At 29.9% G+C, this 18894-nt stretch overlaps 2 protein-coding genes across 16 annotated transcripts; both read right to left on the bottom strand.

The window, feature by feature from the left end:
* Positions 1–732: 732 nt before the first annotated feature.
* Positions 733–12063, bottom strand: LOC149877990 (uncharacterized). Of its 15 annotated transcripts, none has more exons than XM_090074067.1 (12): positions 11559–12063; positions 10964–11182; positions 6499–6562; positions 3204–3353; positions 2872–3011; positions 2709–2744; positions 2554–2595; positions 2431–2466; positions 1949–2073; positions 1652–1841; positions 1283–1534; positions 733–1064 (listed from the first exon to the last, which is right to left on the bottom strand). In XM_090074067.1, exons 5-9 carry the CDS (start codon positions 2941–2943, stop codon positions 1951–1953), a joined length of 309 nt encoding a protein of 102 aa, XP_089930193.1. In that variant the 5' UTR covers positions 2944–3011; positions 3204–3353; positions 6499–6562; positions 10964–11182; positions 11559–12063; the 3' UTR covers positions 733–1064; positions 1283–1534; positions 1652–1841; positions 1949–1950. The 15 variants fall into 15 exon arrangements, with proteins under 15 accessions (XP_089930193.1, XP_089930194.1, XP_089930191.1 ...); XM_090074068.1 differs by having other exon boundaries at positions 6507–6562; positions 11268–12063; XM_090074065.1 differs by having other exon boundaries at positions 6503–6562; positions 11268–12063.
* Positions 12064–15439: 3376 nt separating this feature from the next.
* LOC149877991 (uncharacterized) lies at positions 15440–17842 on the bottom strand. The gene is made up of 2 exons (XM_090074423.1): positions 17194–17842; positions 15440–17090 (listed from the first exon to the last, which is right to left on the bottom strand). The coding sequence occupies exons 1-2, from the start codon at positions 17774–17776 to the stop codon at positions 15703–15705; spliced, it is 1971 nt and encodes a 656-aa protein (XP_089930549.1). The 5' UTR covers positions 17777–17842; the 3' UTR covers positions 15440–15702.
* Positions 17843–18894: the final 1052 nt, after the last annotated feature.

An 18894-nucleotide genomic window follows, 5' to 3' on the forward strand; every position in this document is an offset into this window, starting at 1 on the left:
GTATGCAAGTGTCAATATCAAAATAAACAGAAAAAAACGCGTGCAAAAAGTGTACGCGCCATATGAAAATTATATCAGACAACTATTATTTTACAAAATAATTTAAAAACTAAAACCCTTCACGAAAGCCTTTGATTTTTATTTGAAAGTGATTTTTATGATATACCAAAAGTTGTCTCGGGTTCATTGCCATTAGCTATGACTTGAACTAAATATACAAAAAGTTTCCAAAAAACTGGTATCTGCCCATACAATGCAAACGTCTTTGCTGATGATGATTTCTTACCATCATTTGTCAGAGAGCGTATAAAACCAGCAAAACTCTGAGCTATCACACGGAGCTTATTCTGAAGCACGTTTAACAATACCTTCAGGTCAATCTGTCAAATATTGTATCAATAAAGAGACGTTACTTGTTCCTAAAACTCCTGAATCATTTTCTCCAGAATCTGTGCGACCTAACCCAAAGGCATCCCTAAGAAAGATAAATTCAGCTGGACGAAGAAAAAGAAAAGCTGCTATTCTAGCAGATACTTCAGAAGCAGATTTTTTAAATCAGCAACAAACTAAGAAACTTAAAAAAGTTGAGAAACAAAAAAAATTATCTACCTGACCCTTATGAAAATGTCCGCGCCAAATTTCAGGGTCCCTTAAGGGCTAGCCCTAAAGCGGCCAAAAAAAAACCACGCTTTACTACTGATCCTGTATGAGTAGTAAAGCGTGGTTGTTTTTTTAAACTAGTAATATTCAATAGTTTAACACAGTTTATTTAATAATATTTATATAAATCATCATTATATATCTTTATTTATAAAAGTGATTTCTAAGTCTTTTGCTTTTTTTGTCGAGGATCTTTGTTTTCACTGTCGTCTTCGTTTTCACTGTCGTCATTATTTCCTTTATAGTCGTCGTCTTTACTCTCTTCCTCAATCGAAACTTCAAGTGCCTTTTTCTTACAGCGCTGCAGACGACCACCAGAGCGATCCTGGCGTTATTAAAAAACCGTGCTACTTTCAATTCTATCTTTTTAGACGTGGTGCCAGGGAAAATGTGAACAGTTGAAACTATAAACATTAAAATAAATACTTATAAAAAAAAGAGGAAAAATATGTAAATAAATAGTCATTTAAATCTTTAATTATATAACCAATAACTATAGTTATGCCTAAATATATGGATTCACATGTATTAGAGATTCACATGCATTAGAGATTGTATTGTTTGATAGTCGCATTGACAATATAAATTAAATCTGCATATAAAAAGATGTTAATAGTTTTACTTTATTTTACTGTTAAGTCAAACACCACAAGTCAAACTGTTGACTCACAGTCAAACAGATTCATATTTGTACAAATGTTCACAGTAGATGTAGATTAAACTGATTTTCTTACGCTGATTTTCCAGGCTATCAAAAACTTCAGCTTTCCAGGTGTTCCAGGCCTAATGATCTTTTGCTGTAAGTCATGCGCCAGCAGTTTGTTTGAAATTGTTCATAGACAGTCAACCCTCCTTCACTCTTCATGAATGCTAACTAAAAAAGATCAGTTAATAACTTAAATATATTGCACCATCATTCACACTATGTTCCCTTGTCAAGAGCAACACATCATGGCTATACTTACATAATCAGAAATTGATAAAAACTTACCATATTATTTGGGTGCTTTTCAATCTCAGAATATTGCTGCAGAGAAGTAAAGATAGGAAATTATGTATGACAGACATTCTGATCAACAAGATCACTAGCAACACATGCCTCCAATCTTCCCTGTTGTTGCTCAAGATTGGTCAACTTATATTCAGCTCACGAAGAATGAACGTATTCATAAGAAACTGTCCTGTTATGATAATCACAATAAACAATATACTACGTATTTATACTTAAAATAAAATACTACTGCCATTCATTTCACATGTCAAAACATTTTATAGAATAATTACTTACTCCTAGTTATACAAAAGATTCAAGCCATGTGCACTAAATGGTTCAACTTTAAGCCGGCTGCAAACCCCAAGCATACTATCATGTATACGTAGTAAACTTGAATCAGAGGAATTATGGAGACTTAACTAAAGTCACAACAAATATTATTTTCAATAGTTTATATAACTTTAGCAATTTATAAATACCCTTTGAAAAATTAAGTCTAAAGCAGTTTTGTACCATTATAAAACTAATCCTTAGCTAATATAAATGTATATTTCTAATTTAATTTAGCAAAGATATGCACACCAATACATATTTTATATGTACTCCTTAGGCCATATGTACTCCTACATGTGGACCCTGAGATTCATATCAAACCTCATCATCATTATTTATATCCAAAGCTTTAAGAGCATTGAAGTCTTATATATCCAGATATAAAAAGTATTACTATAAATGCAAATAACCTATACATGAACAATAAATAGTTTACAGCATACAATTGACTGAATATCTGACTGTGGAATGCTTGCAACCTATAAGAAATCATTAAAAAGTTAAAAAACACAATCAAACTTTTGTGTACCTAAAATGCAACTATATCCCAATTTGCAAAAACTTACAATTAACTGAATAGGTACAACAGGTTGTTGAATACTGGGAACCTTAAAAAAAAAATGTAGCAACAAAACACTTTCATGTAAGAACAAATAAATCATCTCGTCAAAATAAAAAAAAAACTTAAAAAAAAACAGCAGAAAAAGTAATTTTTACTTACATCAGATAATTTAAGAGATGTTCTTATGTAATCAGACTAAAATTAAATAAAAATCATATTATCAAATGATATTTACTTTAACAAAGAAATTTAGCAACCGATAACATACATTTATGTATGATTAAAATCACATTAAAGAAATTTGATAATGTTAATAACTTACATTTTGGAATGGAGATTGAGACATTTGAATTTTGTTTTCACTCAAACTCAAACAGACATATAACAGCCTCATATGAAGAGATAAAAAATGAAACTAGGATTCTTCTTTACTTTCATGACTTTCTCTTTATGAAACTTCACCTGAAAAAAGCAAATTTTTTAAAATAGGCCTTTAAGCACTGTAAGGTACAGCGATGTATGAATTTGTTCAATTAGTTTGACTTATTACACTTAGTAAAAATACTGACAGCAATCTTTTTTGAAGCATGTGTTTGATGAGTATTAGTCTCAAAAATAATTAATTTAGATTAAACAAAGGAAATCCTAATTTACATTCATTGCTTTTGTGCTCCATTTAGTCATATAATCCAGCCGCACCATCAAAAATAATATTCACACTTCTATCAAAGTTATCTTCAACAATTTTAATATTCTCCTCTTCTGTAACAGACTCACCCTGCATCATATAATTGGAAGATTTTCCTAAAATAAATAAATTTGACCAAAAATTTTTAAAAAGAAGTTACACAAATTTAGATAAAAAAAAAGGTTGTCAGATGCTTGTCTGACAGTTTGTAAATAGGATGAGATAAAAGCAATTACTCTACAACGCTACCTGGATATTTTTTAATTATCAAGATTATTAGCCACCTCTATTGTTGTATTAGCTTTTCATCTTGAAACAAAAATATCAAGTTGATTACGACGTTTTCTTTCAGTTCTTGAAGCCATTTTAAATTTATACAACAATTATTTTGTTTCTATTATAGAACTATAACTTTATTATTTCAAATAATTTGTTAAAAAAAATTACAATTAAAAATGATCATCATGATTAATGTCTATCAATACTTAGAAGCTATATGAACGGACAAAAATCTTAGCAATAGGATTTGACAAAAATCAAATTTACATATGAAGCAATAAAACTTTTCTGTACTTTCACTATACTTTCTTATATTCTCAATATTGGTAAATATCATTTACCAATATTTTTTACTTATTTTTACTATTTTATAATTAAACATATTAATTAAAAATTTAAGTAGTATATTTAGCCATAAGTAAAAAATATTTTAAGCGAATAGTTTCATTCTCTAAAACTTGTTTATATTTTTCTACATTAATACATTATATTTTTCGAATGACTACATTAAGTTAGGTAAAATCAAACAGCAATGGCCTTGTAAAAAACTTAACATAATGACGTTTAATGATAAAAGAAAAAAAAAAAAAAAAAAAAAAAAAAAAAAAAAAAAGACTCCCCTCACTAAAGTGTTCGTTTCATTGATAGACCGTTTGGTTTAATGAAACAAAAATAGGAAAAACTACTGTGCTACTTAATTGTTGAATGATCAAATTATACATTAAAGTCTGTTCAAGTGTCATAAAGATAAATATCCATACAATAACATAGATCTCAATAAGAACTTGGTTTATGGTAAAGTTGCTTTTTAAAATACTCGATGAGAAAAAAATATAACTAAAATTCAAAAGGTCAGTCCTGCAATTGAAACAAAGATAAAAACTTCTGTCTGAAACCAGTATAGTTTAGAAGTAATCAACTATCCCAAGCTTGTTTGTCACAGAAACTTATAGAACCTCGGCATGAACAATCAATCAATCAATATCAATATATTTTGTGTTAAGGATGTTACAAAAAAACACAGGTCATTGCAAATAGTAATTTTAAAAGTAGTTTTTAATTATATTAAATGTTAATTAGAAATAACACTTGCTTTTGCATAAATTTTGTAAGCATTTATAGGCACAGGTAAAGGTACCTGAATAAGCTGTCTTAGGACCCATTTCTTGAATTTTTTTCACTGCTGGAAGTACATGAACGGGCCTTAATAAAAACTGTTAGCGGGCCTTAATAAAAACTGTTCTTCAAATAGTTTTTCTATTTGAACAACAGTTTTTATTAAGATTAACTTGCTAACGAGGTTTCATTTAAAACAATTATGGAATTAATAACATAGAAGAACAAAGACGTCTTTTTCTCTCGATTTTAAAAATTTCACCATATAATATAGAAAAAGAAAAAAAAATATAAAAAAATATATTCAAAATATCTTTTTTTGTTTTTTTATCATTTGTTGCATTTTTTTTGTTTCAGAACTTTTTATATTTAATTAGGGCTGCTTTACACTGCCGTAAATATGTAGTAAAAAATGTCGTAAATAACGTCGTAAATATGTCGTATCTAATTCAAGTAACTAATTTCGACCAAAATTTGACTATAGAGCGGCATAATTTTATTACTTTCCTTAAAAATAGAAAATTTTCAATTCTACATTTTCTCTTATACAAAAAAACTCTCCTCTACATAAGTTTTGCATGCAATTTATACTTATTAAAATCCGTAAAAATATCTCAATCACTATCATAACAAAAACCACTCACACTTTATTTACAATATTTTAAGGAAACAACATCAATATACGCTTTGCAGAGTTTCTTTCTGAAGTGTGCAAAATTGTTTTGTAATGACGTTTTTTTCCGAGTTTTAAAAGTCAAGAAAATTGGAGCCAATTTCGAGCTAGCCCAAATTTAGCCCTAACCCACCCCTTTTTAGGGTCTGCCCTAAACACAACCTAAATAATCAAAAGTTGAAAATAAAAGTATGTATGAAAATAAGTAAAAAGAAAAATATAAACAAGTTTTAGAGAATGAAACTATTCGCTTAAAATATTTTTTACTTATGGCTAAATATACTACTTAAATTTTTAATGGAGTGCAGATCTTCAAAAAGAAGCTCCAATCATTTTAATTAAGTATATTCAAAAGAACATGAACTAGTCCCTTAGCCATAAACCTTTATTCTGTTATAGATCCAGCTATCATCATTAAATATGGAAACTGAAAGAATGATCTTTTGCTAAAAAAAAGTATTCACAAACGAATAGACTAAAAGAGATCAGTGGTCATGAAAGAGCGTTACTATATTATCTAAATAATGTTACTTTATATTATCTAACTGTTGAAGTATTTAATATTTTTATATTTTTATTTCTTATATTTATATCTTTATATTATCTAACTCTTAAAGAGTCAGATAATATAAAGTAACATTATTTAGATAATGTAACAACTTTAATATACATAATTAACTTGATGACATTATGGTACAAGGTCATCCGCATTACAATTCTTAGATCATAATTGAAGGCTACACTGGAAAAACCGAAGGTATCCAATGTCACTAACTTTTGTACTTGCATCCATTTTATCAAACTGCTGCTTAACTATTGCTTCTGACAATATGAAAACAAGATATCGCATTGATCAGGTATCGCGGTGTTTAAAAATGTTTAACACTAAAGACTGGTGAACTCTTTAAACAAAAAACTTTATTTTTCTCAAAAGCAGAAGAAGTAGACACTGTGGGTCCTCCTGTAAAGTCTTCAATTATGGCTTAAGAAGTGTCATGCTTATGACCTACCAACATATAATTGTCCCAGCCTCTAATAAAGTAACTTTACCATACAGAATTATGTTACAAGAAATGTAATGCTGATGACCTAGTAGCAAATTTTCATTAAGTTTAGTGTTTCCTTTTGTAGTGTTAACTAAATATAAAAGTCAAGGTATATAACAAAATGAATATAATGATAAAAGTTCAAACCTACTCACGAGTACAGCCATCCCAAACTCGTGCAACATTTGTTTTAATAACAAACCTTTGACACCTTAAAAGAATGTAGCAATGCTTTTAAATAAGTTTGTGCAAAAAAAGTTATGGTGAAAACTAGCTTATTATTAGAAAACTAAAAAACTACAAGTCTTATGTCGAAAACTTATTTATTACGAAATTTACAAGAAAGTATAAATTTCAAAACTTATAGTTACATATCAGTGCAACAACTATGTTTAAAAAATGATTTTAATGCTGCCCCCTAAAGAATGGAGTTATAGGACACAATTGAGTCAACAATGATCACTTTCAACTGGATATAGAAACAATTCATACTAAAAAAAAGCAGATGGTAACACAATTATCTTGAATGTAAGGTAAATAAATCTAAGCTTCCTGTTTTGGAGCCAGCAATGATATAACTAATTTATTTTTTTACACTGTTCACCGGTTAATCAAAGTTATAGTAAAATCAAGCTATTTTATATTAAAAAAAAAAAACTATAACTATTACCTACTTATACCAGCAGTACTGAACCTGTTGCCAGCTGGCCAAATGTAGCCTGCCAAGCTTTTTTGTGTGGACGAGGAGACATTTGTCAACAGGAAAGTACTTTTTAGTGAATCAGACTGTTATTGGTAAAATGTAATGGTCCTTAAAATGTAATGTTTTGTTTTGCAAAAGTGTTCCCTTTTATGTGTTTGCAGTTCTCAGTTTGCATTTTACCAAAACCGACAAATATTAGATACCACTTAACTAATAATTGTCAGTTTCTGGTAAAATTTAGAATATAATATTTGTAATGTAATAATTACAATAATGAAGGAGTGTAAGAATGATAAAAATGGCAGGATTTTCTTCTGATGTAAAAAAACTGCTTTGAGTCATTTGGCAAGAAAACATTTTGTTGTAGAAAATAAACATGTTTGGTAACATATTTGATTTCTAATGAAAGTGTTATTTTGTAATTATATGACCAAACACAAATCATTTAATAACACTTTTCCTAATGGCTCTTTACTATGATGTGAAAAGCTAAACTTCTTAAAAAATAAAAAACATCCAGCTCTGTTTTTGCCTGTGTTAGATTTATTGAAGATATTGCAAAGCATACATCTGATCCAATACTCGACAAAAACTTTATGTCCCATCGCTGAATTTCCTGTCCATTGTAACATTTGATACCTTTTTACAAAAAAATTAAAGCATAAAAATATGTTATAGATCAAGTCCAAAGTTCGAGAGTTTTGTTATTGGCTTTTTCATGATGAAAACATATCTCCTCATTTGGTTCAAAAGTGTATCCTATCCTTTGAATTAAAACTTAAATATCAGTATCTTTTAGTACTATTCTTCCTACTATTCTACAATATGACATTTTATCAAAAGGTTCGTTTAAAACTCTTCCCACACAACATTTTTCTGACATTTTTAACTAATCTAAAAATATTAAAATTGAGGGTTAATTATAACTTTGTTATAACAATTTTTTCAATTTCATTGAAGATATGAAAGAATTTTAACATTTTAATTTACCATACCAGTTTAGCACTGATATTTCATTGACATCTCAATGTTCAATTTTTGTTAAAACTTCTGCCAATAAAAAAATGAAACCAGAGGTCAGTACTATATTTCTGGAAGTAAATGACATTGACATTAAAAAAATGACTGGATCTGAAAAGGAATTGATTTCTCTATTAAAAAAGAAATAAAAAATGATGAGAAATACAAAAATGATGCAGTGAAAAGAGAGGAGGTTTTTAAAAAACCTCTTTTCATTTCACTGCATCATTCATCAAAAAAACTTAGCAGCACATGTATCTATTGCTGAAAAAGCCAAATTATTGAAAACTGCTATCAGTATAGTTAATTATGACCCAGCATGAGAACTAAATCACAGACAATTTAAAAGCCTTTAGGAAAACATGAGCAGTAGCTATAGTGAAGTTCTTTTAGAATTTCATTCATTTTTTTTTTTACTCAAAACAAAATTTGACAAATCGAGACTTTTTCAATTCAAAACAAAGTAATAAGATAATAAAAAATTCTAAGTTCAAAAAGGTTTAAAAGTGGATTTAATAACTTTCAATAAATTATGTAAAAAAAAAATTGAATTAAATAAAAATCAACCATCAAGTTAATTTTTATAAAAATCAAATTTTTTTTACATTATTTATTGAATATAAGGTTCAAATGGACGCATGAAAAATAAGCATTTTCATAATGATTATCAAATGAGCTACTTGCACTTTCTTTCTGACTATTTACGTGCTTTAAATGCTTAATAATGCTGGATAAAATTGAATTTATATTACACTTAATCATATATTTGGCTCAAAAACTCCATTTAATCAACAGTTTCAATTTCACTTTCAATTCAATTTCAATTTCATTTAGTCAACAGTGTCAAATCAATTTTCTGTCAATTGTTGCAACTATGTAATTTGCTTTTGCTACAAAATGAATCATTAACAGGTACTAACAGGTAATCAAAATAACAGGGCTTAGCTTTGATTGCATTTTAATTTTTCATAAACAAGATTTCAACTTTATTTGATTTAACTGATATAAATTCAGTGAGGATTTATCCTCATATTTAGTGAGCATCTTGATTCAAAAACTGAAGATTAAAACAATCAGCATGTTAATTACTCTGCAAAGAGTACTGAGTGCAAAAGAGAGAGATTTTACTTAAAGGAAAAATCATGCTCATCAATGCTAGTAGAAAATATTTCTTTGAGAAAAAATCAATCAATAAAAAAGTCTTTTTGATATCACAGAACTAAAAGCAACTTTTAATTGTGTTTTCATGAAAAAATTTCTCAGTTCCTACCTAAATGAAAGAAAACAAAACTAATGACAGTTGAGTATTTGCATTTGAATAAACACTGAGTTTTATCTAAAGAGAACAAATCAAGGAGTAATGTTCAAATAGTATAAATTGAAGAGAGTTTATTATAGAATATAAGTCATGGTCATTTTTCATAGATGCTTATTTTTGTCTGCTTTTTTAGTCTTTATTGATTTTAAATTTTAATCTCTCAGAAGAATTATTGTTGAATTCATCGTTTAGCAGATTTATTGTAAAACTCAATTTGCAGCAGAATTATTAAAATTTTCTGAATACCTCATTTTGAATTCAAACTGAGTAATATAGAATAATCTTCACATTTTTACAATTGAAAAGTTTTACTAACACAGATCAGTATAAAATAGCAACTCCTCACTCAACAAAAAATAAGTGTAAACTTTTGACTAACCATAATTTAAAAAGTAATTAAATTTAAAATTAAATTAAACAAATAATATTGCATTAAAAGGTACTATAATCTCCAGACATTAATTTTGATATAAGTTTGCATTTATATAAATCACTTCATGAAATATTATATATTATTTCATGGAGTTTTAAACATAATGGTAAAAGTATGACTCATAAAAACAGTTTCAACTAAATGTGGAAAAGAGTCACATGTGTTCTATCAAATTATTTCATATTTGTAACTGCATTGATAGCAATTACAGAGCAATTTCAGTTCTTCTATGTTGTCCAGTTGTTTTAAAACTTTTTTAAATATGCAAGAAGTAAATGATAATAGAATAATTATATTTTTGATACAAGTTCATTCTTTTGTTTTTTAGCTTTTCATTATTAACATAAATGTATTAATGATATGTTTATCAGAGCAATTTTTTTTAAGTTTCTTTTTCTGTGTTTGTTTGGCTGCTGGTAAAAAAACATTTTTATTTTAATGCAGAAAAGAACAATGAAATTTTGAAACAAATGTTATTAGAGCCTCCTGATATTTAGCTGATTCAATATAAATTCTAACAGTTAAATTTCATTTTAGAAAGAAATTTCTTTTTTGTTTTGTCTATGGAAAGTGAAATTCACCAGAGGTCAGTTTACTATGTCGCAATTGATTATTGCCTTGTGCAAGAAAGAAAACTTCTAAAAAAAAACTTTTTCATATTTTTGCAAATAAAATCTTTTTAAAGAAAATCAAAGAGAATCTTTTAAAAGAAAAAAAAAAACAAAAAATAAAAAAGGTAGAGAAACATAGGATCAAATAATTTCAAAATTATAAAAACCATAAAACTCCAAATTAAAGTTTCTCATTTGTGAAATATTTTTTGCCATTAGATAAAAACTTATTTATTTGTAAAATATCAACCTAAAACATGAAATGAATTGAAATTAGTAACAATTATTTAGTTGTGTGGGGAAAACTTTTACCTATTGCCAATCATAAATTGTTAAATATACATTACTTATTTTTCTTCAGACATTTCTAACTTTTGTGAAAACCAGGTTATCTCATTGGCTGCTGACAATTTATTCACTCCAATTTCAAAAATTATCTACAAAGACTTACATGATAGAATTTTGCAAAAATTTCACCTTTATGAAACAATAATTACTGAAAAAAAACTTAAATAACAGATACTTACCAACCAAAGCTAGCTTGAACAAAACATCTGCTCATAACATTGAAAGAATTAACAGTCAACTTTTTATAATGTAAAGGATTTTTGACTGATCATTGCTGCAATCACGGTCAATCTGCTCTACAACACTCTCAAATTCATGCAAACAAGTGTAACAAGCTAACCACTTCCAATAAGCAGATGCACTCTCGACTAAGATGAACTAAACTGTTTCATCATTTTCTGAAAAAAGAATCAGACCTGAAATTAAATCATTCATAAAGTAACAACGAACCTGAATCTAAAATCATTTAGAAAAAAGCACAACCTTGTGAGTTGAGGTGAAGGGAACTCTATCTGTTGATTTGCACTGTATTGCAATCAGAATACAGAAGCCTATTTCATCTGCTGATTTATTTTAAAGGCACAAGAAAAATACCCTATGTTTTTGACAGCTAACTTAATGACAGCTATTATATGCTTATTAGCACCAACTAAAACTCCTCCATGATCTGGACAACCTTTTATAAATACATTTCATCGATTAAAACAACACAGTTAGCACTAAAACTATCATTTACTAATAGAAGTAATAATTCTAATATCAGATCAATACCACCTTTTGAATGTGATTCTAAATAAGGCAATGAAGAAAGTGGAAACTCTTGGAACAGCAAAGTATATGCTTGTTTTGATGTTCATCAGAGGAAACTTAATTATCACACTTGAGTAGACCGGACGCCCTTGTGGTTTATAAAGAGAAAATATGTCTTTGATATTGTACTTTTTGGAACCTTTATGCATATAGGAAACATAACTAACACGCATGCTGACACATATTTCTGTGAGGATCTAATCAGCTCCGTTGACAAACTTAATCCAACATTTCGAAGATCTAGATGACTTACAACACAACACTTTTTCGACGTTGCAAAAATATCTACATCATATATTTAAAAAACATATAATTTTAATTATGCAGATATCGTTAAATCTGTTTATTTGTAAATTCTAAAGTCTTAACATAATAGGACAAGATTTCTTCGTGAAAAATCGTTCAATTTTTTAGGTAAATAAATACGAAAAAAGTGTAAGATGAAATGCGGTTGTAAATTGTTTAAAACTTCCCGCGTATAAGAATTGGACATTCAAAAACTATTCTTACGTTTCTGTCTCACGAAAGAATGCAGTTGGCGGAACGTTTTTTACTGCGAGTGTTTCAAAATTACATATTACAGCTGTTTATTACGGTTCAAGAAAAGCTTCTTCTTTTTTTTACCTTTGATAATGAAACTGGTCAAAGCGAAGTTTCTGGTAAAAATTTTTAAGCAAAATTTGAACTGATTTTAGGCTGCTGATGACGAATATGATCTCAATTTTCGTTTTTATCTTTAGGATTTCGAGCTTATATTGTTTATTAATTTTAACCCTTTGCGGTCCAATCTCCCTCGTGACGGGACATCATGAAATGTCGTTGCGGTCTAATGTCCCGTGCCACGGGACTTCTACGATGTTGATTTTATACAGAAAAAATTATCTTTTTAAGCTAACTTAGACAATTTACTTGTGATTAACTTGTGAATAAAAACAAGCGCATTTTACATATTTTCGTTTTTTCATTCTTGTTTAGTGCTTGCACTTAGGTCATAGTGTTTTTGGCTGAATGAAAATGAAACAATTTAATGCTTCACTCAAAACCTATTTTTTATAAAAAACAAGGGGAGGCCATGCGTGAAACATATTTTTTCTGTTATATTTAAGGTCAATAAGTAAAAATTGGAGCGTTTTATCACGGAGATTTCGTGGAAATCAATGCTTTATCTTAGGGACAAAATAGGGTCTCTTTTACTTCCAATAAAGTTACCATAGACGTACGCAATTTGTACTTGTCCGCGTGTCCATAACTTACCCGATTGTTCAAAAACGAGATGCGATGGAGAAAATATAAGTTTAGATTTACATTTACCATCCTCAAATCAGTTTATAGCTGTTCTTAAATACCATGCCAGAGAAGAAAAAAATTTTTTTTGTATACCTGTGTAATCAGTCAACTTTTTTAAAATGGAATTAGAAAAAGTGAACCAAGTTTATTCAATTCTAAAAAAATGTTTCGAACCAAGTAAAACGAAGTTCTATGCAAAAATATCTTATAAGAAGAACAAAAAGCAAAATCAAAATGCGTTACTTAGAACAAACTTTAGAATGATTTTTCAGTTGATCTATTTCTACTGAAGTTTTTCCATTAATTTGACCGAACATTATTCTAACATCAACTTTCGACACAACTGTTTGTTGTGACATCTTTAATTTATTTGTTGAGTTTGTGCTTTGAAAATCACTTGATGGCTCCAAAGTTACTTTACTCAGGTACTGCATCGAAAAACTTTGGTTAACTTTCTCTGATAACATTTGGTTTGAAAACCAGAATTCGACATGGTAGTCGCAGTAGCACTCTTCATTATAGAATGAGAAAGTAAGAAAGAAGAGCATATCCAAGAAGACATTGAACATCGTTAAACATCCACTGGGCGTCTTATGTTTACTGAGATGCAGCCTGTGAATTCCGTCTGGCATCGTGGATAGACAGTAACTTAAGTCATTTATAGTTATTCATTTTGATAGAATTCTCAAGACAACCTAAAAAGGAGTTTTTCAACTTTTTGTAAAATTTGCAATTAATTTTAACTTCTCAATTTCAGAAATTCGCGCATCACAAGCGATAAAATTTGAGCCCTTATAATTCTACGCAAATTAGTTTATTGTAATAATAATTAACATTTAGTGAACAACATATCATTAGTTGTTGCTAAAATAGCATCAAAACATGTGTTTTATTTTTTTTTTCCGGAAGCATTGACAACTTCGCACAGTTGGGAATTTTCGACAAACCTGACCAAATGTCAAAAAATGAAAATCGTTTTTTTGAGTTTTAAATTTTGTAATATACACTAAGGCCAAATGCATTTCATTCCTTGAGAGAATGTTTTACAAACTCTCTAAGTCTCTATATCCTCGCAGTCAAAGTTTTTCCGTTTTATAAACAACTAAAATTTTGTTTACAAAAAAGTTATTGTTAAGAAAAGGAAAATTATGGACGACGCTTTTTAAGAAATTTACATAATTTGAAAACTTTTCCTTTAAATTTCATGAGAAAGGAGATGTCAAAAATGCTTTTTTGAAATGTTTCAAGAATTTGCTTATTTCCTTACACGTAATTTTTAGGTAACTAAAAATGTCTGCCCCCTGCGAGATCCCAATTACTGATATTTTATTTAGTAAAAGTAATATATCACCTTGTAATTACAATGCTCAAAAATTTGCCACTTGTTGATGGTTGCTTAATGATGAGCGCTAAAAAATTTACTCACAATAGAAAAATTTAATAATTTTTTTTAATAATTTTTATTAATAAATTTTTAATAAAATTTAATAACTTTTTAATAATTTAATAACTTTAATTAAAAATTTAGTAATTTTTTAATAATTATAAAAAATGACAAACTTATATTACAGTTGTTCATATGGTTAAAATATAAAGATTTTTTAAATCAGTTGAATTGAATTTTTGCGGTTGGTACGAGGTCAAAAAATGGGATGAGCCAGCTTCCATTTTTTTCTACTACTACAGATTTCAAAGTTTTAAAAATTTGTTTTTTTCTTTTAAAAGTTTTAGCCATTTCTCCCAAATCTCACATTTACCCATCAGGGGGTAAATGGCGAGAAAGGGGGGGAGGGGTTGGAAGAGGGAAATTTAAAATTTGCATAATCAAAATTGAAATCTGTCAATGGACCTCGGCGTACTTTATAAATAATAATAATAATAAAAAATCCGATTTTAATAAATAGATTCCAGCGTGTGGTTCTTAAACGGGGGCACACAGTAGTCATATTGCACAAAAACTTCGCCGAAACTCCAAGAAACTGTGGTTTATTAACAGTAAACCGATATAAATTTGTTCGTTATGATTTGAAAACCAATAGAAGCATTTTTTTAAAAAAAGACCAAAAAGTTTTACCAAACAATGGCAAGAAAAAAAGCCTTCAGCACATTCAAAATGACAAAAGCTCGCAAAATATAAGCAATCAAATAATTCAAAAAGCTAAACCCTTGACGATAAAAACTGACTTCCCGTGTAAACTTAAAGGATAATTTACTATTAAAGTTCCGATGGGCACCACAGGATTTTATGATGAGCACCACAGGGTTTTAAAACATTAAAAATTGATTTTGATTAAAATGCATGTGATTAATTAATTTTAAAATGTTCATTAACACTTTCGCTGCCAAGTACGAGTATACTCGTAGTAAGTTGGCCACTGTTGTAAAAAATGACCAAAAACTACTTTGAGCTGACCCGAGAAAACTGCTTTGACAGGGTGAAACTACAATGTTTCCTGACTCCAAAAATGTAAAATTTGAAATCTAACTATTTCGTCCGAGAAAATAATTTCGATTTTTATTTTTAGCACTTTGCACAATAGGGCAAAATGACAGCTTTTCAAATTTTGCATTTTTACAGCATTCAAAAACTCTTCAAAATAAGCATTTATTACTCCAAAACATAACTGTCTAAAATTCACTTGAATAATAGTTTATTCTGACACAACTGATATAGTTTTTCATTAACAAGATGGAAATAATAAACACTTTCTTAAATAATTCTTTTAGTTATTCTAAGCCAAAACACAAAAACAACCTCTTGATTCTAAATACATAAAGAGCAAATGGTACATAAAATAAATTCTTCTCAATATTTGATTCTTCACAAATGCTTGCTGTTGTAGTCCACAACACATGAAAGAAGCCTCTTTGCATACTCAGGATGATTGCGGTCTCTTTTGTATCTCTGCCAATGTGAGCTGAAATTATGATGCATTGATTCTGTTGCCTGCTTACTAAAGATCCCCAAGGGAGCCCTTTTGATCTCAATGAATTGCTTCACATGGAAGAAAACAGCATGAACTTTTGGAGTCAAACTGATGTTCATGATTGCCAAATATGAGTCTCTGAAGCGATCAATTTTTTCAGAAAAGTCATCCTCCAGAACCATATTAAAACATGCTGTCACTACAGACTTAAACTTTCGAAGGGCATCAATGATTCCAAAGACTTGAAAAGCAGACTCAGTCTCTGCAATTCTTTGAAGGAGGTCAAGATTGCTGAGAAGCTTGTGACAGGCATTCCCTGCAAACTGCCCACCATGGTATGGTTCTTGTTGAATGTGGAGAGCTGAGGGCCACTTGACAACATTGGGCCAAACTTCTGTCATGGCTTTGTACATGTGATTGACCACACCAAGGAGAAGATGGAGTTCCATTGGTGGTATGAGCTCCAAGATGAGTTTGTTTTCAGAACCAGATAGCAAAGGCTCATGCACTACATTGCCAAAAGATCTTGCCTTTTTGATATCACCACCAGACTTAGCAAACTCTTGATAACAGGCAACAAGTGAGCCTAGTGTCCTCAAAGATCCTGGTTGAGAAAGATGCTTTGATTCTGTGTTGCACCAAGAGCAAGGGTGAGTACTTGCATGGCTCTGAAGGCCACAAAGGATGTTGGCAAGTTTCATGTCGCATGAGACAACAAAGTTGACTTTGTCTAACTTGATTAAAGACAAGATCTGCCTCACATTTTCAAAGTTTTCTGGTAGTCCTTCTGATAAAGCCACAAGCATTTGACGCTTTACACTACTGTCTTTGGCAGTCCTCTGAGTTAAAAGTTTTTTCCGTGGTGGTGACCTTGAATCACAGTGAGAATCCAACTCCATGATGCCAAGAGAAACTTTCAGAAATCCTCCACCTCCATCAATGCCCAACTTGACAATATGATTCTGGAAAACTCTTCGAGAAAGCAGGACTTCATTCAAAAGCTCGGCAAGATCCTTGCAATGCACAACCACAAAGTCAGTGGAGTTACTCTCTGATAAAACTTGGATGCTGGTTCGAGTAAAAAACTCAGACAACTGTTTGCCAATGGCTTCAAACTTAGCTAGAAAACTAGACTCCACAATCTTGGTGTCACTGACTCTGTTGATAGTTGATGCCAATTTCTTCATGCCAAGGTTGGACAGTCCTGTGTTTAGCTGAACTTGTACAAGATCTTCAGTTTTGATGCTGGGTTCAGGAAAAAGAGCTCTTGCACTTGAGCTTCCTAAAAATGAAATTATATTAACACTTTTTGTAATTTTAAGTTTTAAAATTAAAGGTATTCCCTCTGAACCTGCCATCTTTATATGTATATATAAAAGTATCACCTGTTTTAACTCTAAGTGGTGGGCCGCCTTTAGGATGCGATATTTTGGCAGTGCCACCAGGTGTGGAAGGTTTAGTAGAGATGACTTGAGTAGCTATTTGCTCTGCAGCGAGTGGATTAGCTGTAGCTAGCTGCTTGAGATTCTCTCTAAAAGTGAATGGAGTGCACTGATGTGGCAGACCTCTTCCAACTAGACTCAAACAATCACCACATCTTTGAGGGGTACAATCTTCCACAGGTTTAGTATAGTCCACTGGGCTCTTCTCATTCAACTTCAAATGTCCAACTTGACAAATAAGACAGTTGCAACCTTGATCTCTTGTTGTTGGTCTAACTTTTATAGATGAGAAAGGAAACAAAGGTGGCAGGTTAACATCTTTTCCTTCATCTTTTCTCCGAAGAATTGTTCGACATGAGTCACAAATGCCTCTTGGCACTCTGGTATCAGTCAAATCAAGACTTGTATGGTAATGCTTGAGGATCTTTTCAACAAGGAACTGTGTCAACTCTCGAGAGCACTTCTTCAGACACAAGACACAGACAGATTTCCGACAATCTTCATGATTTTTTGAAAAATTTGGCATTTTGAAATTTTTCTCACACAACTGATAAGTGAAACACTTTAAATAAACATGTTCACTGCCAATTCCCGGAATATTTAGCTTGTTTACAATTTTGATGCAAAACTTAAAACAAACATGTTCACTGCCTATTCCCGGAATTTTTAGCTTATTTACAATTTTGATGCAACAAAATGTTTATAATATAGTTCAACCATGAAATTGTAGGTAAAATTTTATCTTCTGAGTTAAAATAAATACAAATTATACTTGCTATATAGACTGTTATGTTTTAGAGTAATAAATGTTAATTTTGGAGAGTTTTTGAATGCTGTAAAAATGCAAAATTTGAAAAGCTGTCATTTTGCCCTATTGTGCAAAGTACTAAAAACTAAAAATCAAAATTATTTTCTTGGACGAAATAGTTAGATTTCAAATTTTACATTTTTGGAGTCAGGAAACATTGTAGTTTCACCCTGTCAAAGCGGTTTTCTCGGGTCAGCTCAAAGTAGTTTTTCGTCATTTTTTACAACAGTGTGGCGTCATTTATTTGCCAACTACGAGTATACTCGTAGTAAGCTGGCGTCATGAGCTTGCCAACTACGAGTAAACTCGTAGTTATACTAACTTATTTCAAATAACATTTGTGCATGACTGGCTTTGTCTGTTCTTTTTTTTTTTTTTTTCTTAGCTTCACATTTGATTTCAGAAAATATTACATTCAAGTTTTTACTTTAAAAATCCAGGGAACCTAACAAAAAATGCGGATAAAGACAGAAATAGCTTAAAACAGATAAAAATAAAACATTGATATTGATTTAATTTTATTTCATGAAAATTCAAGTGTAAACCTATTCTGTTGAATGATACATTCTGAAACATTCGCCAATACATAACGCCAATACAAACAGCACATTCATATCGTGTTTCTTTACATTTTATTTTAGAGCAGACTCGACATTAGGGATATGACTAAAAAAAAATTTAATAATTTTTTATTCCCCATGTAACCATGAGTGGAGAAATTATATTTATAAATATAAAATATATTTTTTTTATGTAAATTGTCAAAAAAGATCACCCCTCAAGCTGAAAATAATTTTTCCTATCTTTTTCGTGAGTTATAAATTAGAAATATAATA

Source organism: Hydra viridissima, unplaced genomic scaffold (assembly GCF_058129835.1).
Source record: "Hydra viridissima isolate aposymbiotic clone 2 unplaced genomic scaffold, HvirCarnegie_v1 scaffold_16, whole genome shotgun sequence".
Classification (NCBI taxonomy): domain Eukaryota; kingdom Metazoa; phylum Cnidaria; class Hydrozoa; order Anthoathecata; family Hydridae; genus Hydra; species Hydra viridissima.

Coding starts and splice junctions, on each gene's coding strand:
- LOC149877991 (XM_090074423.1), bottom strand. CDS start 17,776: ATGCCAAATTTTTCAAAAAATCATGAAGATTGTCGGAAATCTGTCTGT. Junction 17,091..17,193: donor ACCACTTAGAGTTAAAACAG/GTGATACTTTTA, acceptor TTTCATTTTTAG/GAAGCTCAAGTGCAAGAGCT.
- LOC149877990 (XM_090074067.1), bottom strand. CDS start 2,943: ATGAGGCTGTTATATGTCTGTTTGAGTTTGAGTGAAAACAAAATTCAA. Junction 2,745..2,871: donor CTCAATCTCCATTCCAAAAT/GTAAGTTATTAA, acceptor ATTTAATTTTAG/TCTGATTACATAAGAACATC. Junction 2,596..2,708: donor CATCTCTTAAATTATCTGAT/GTAAGTAAAAAT, acceptor TTTTTTTTTAAG/GTTCCCAGTATTCAACAACC.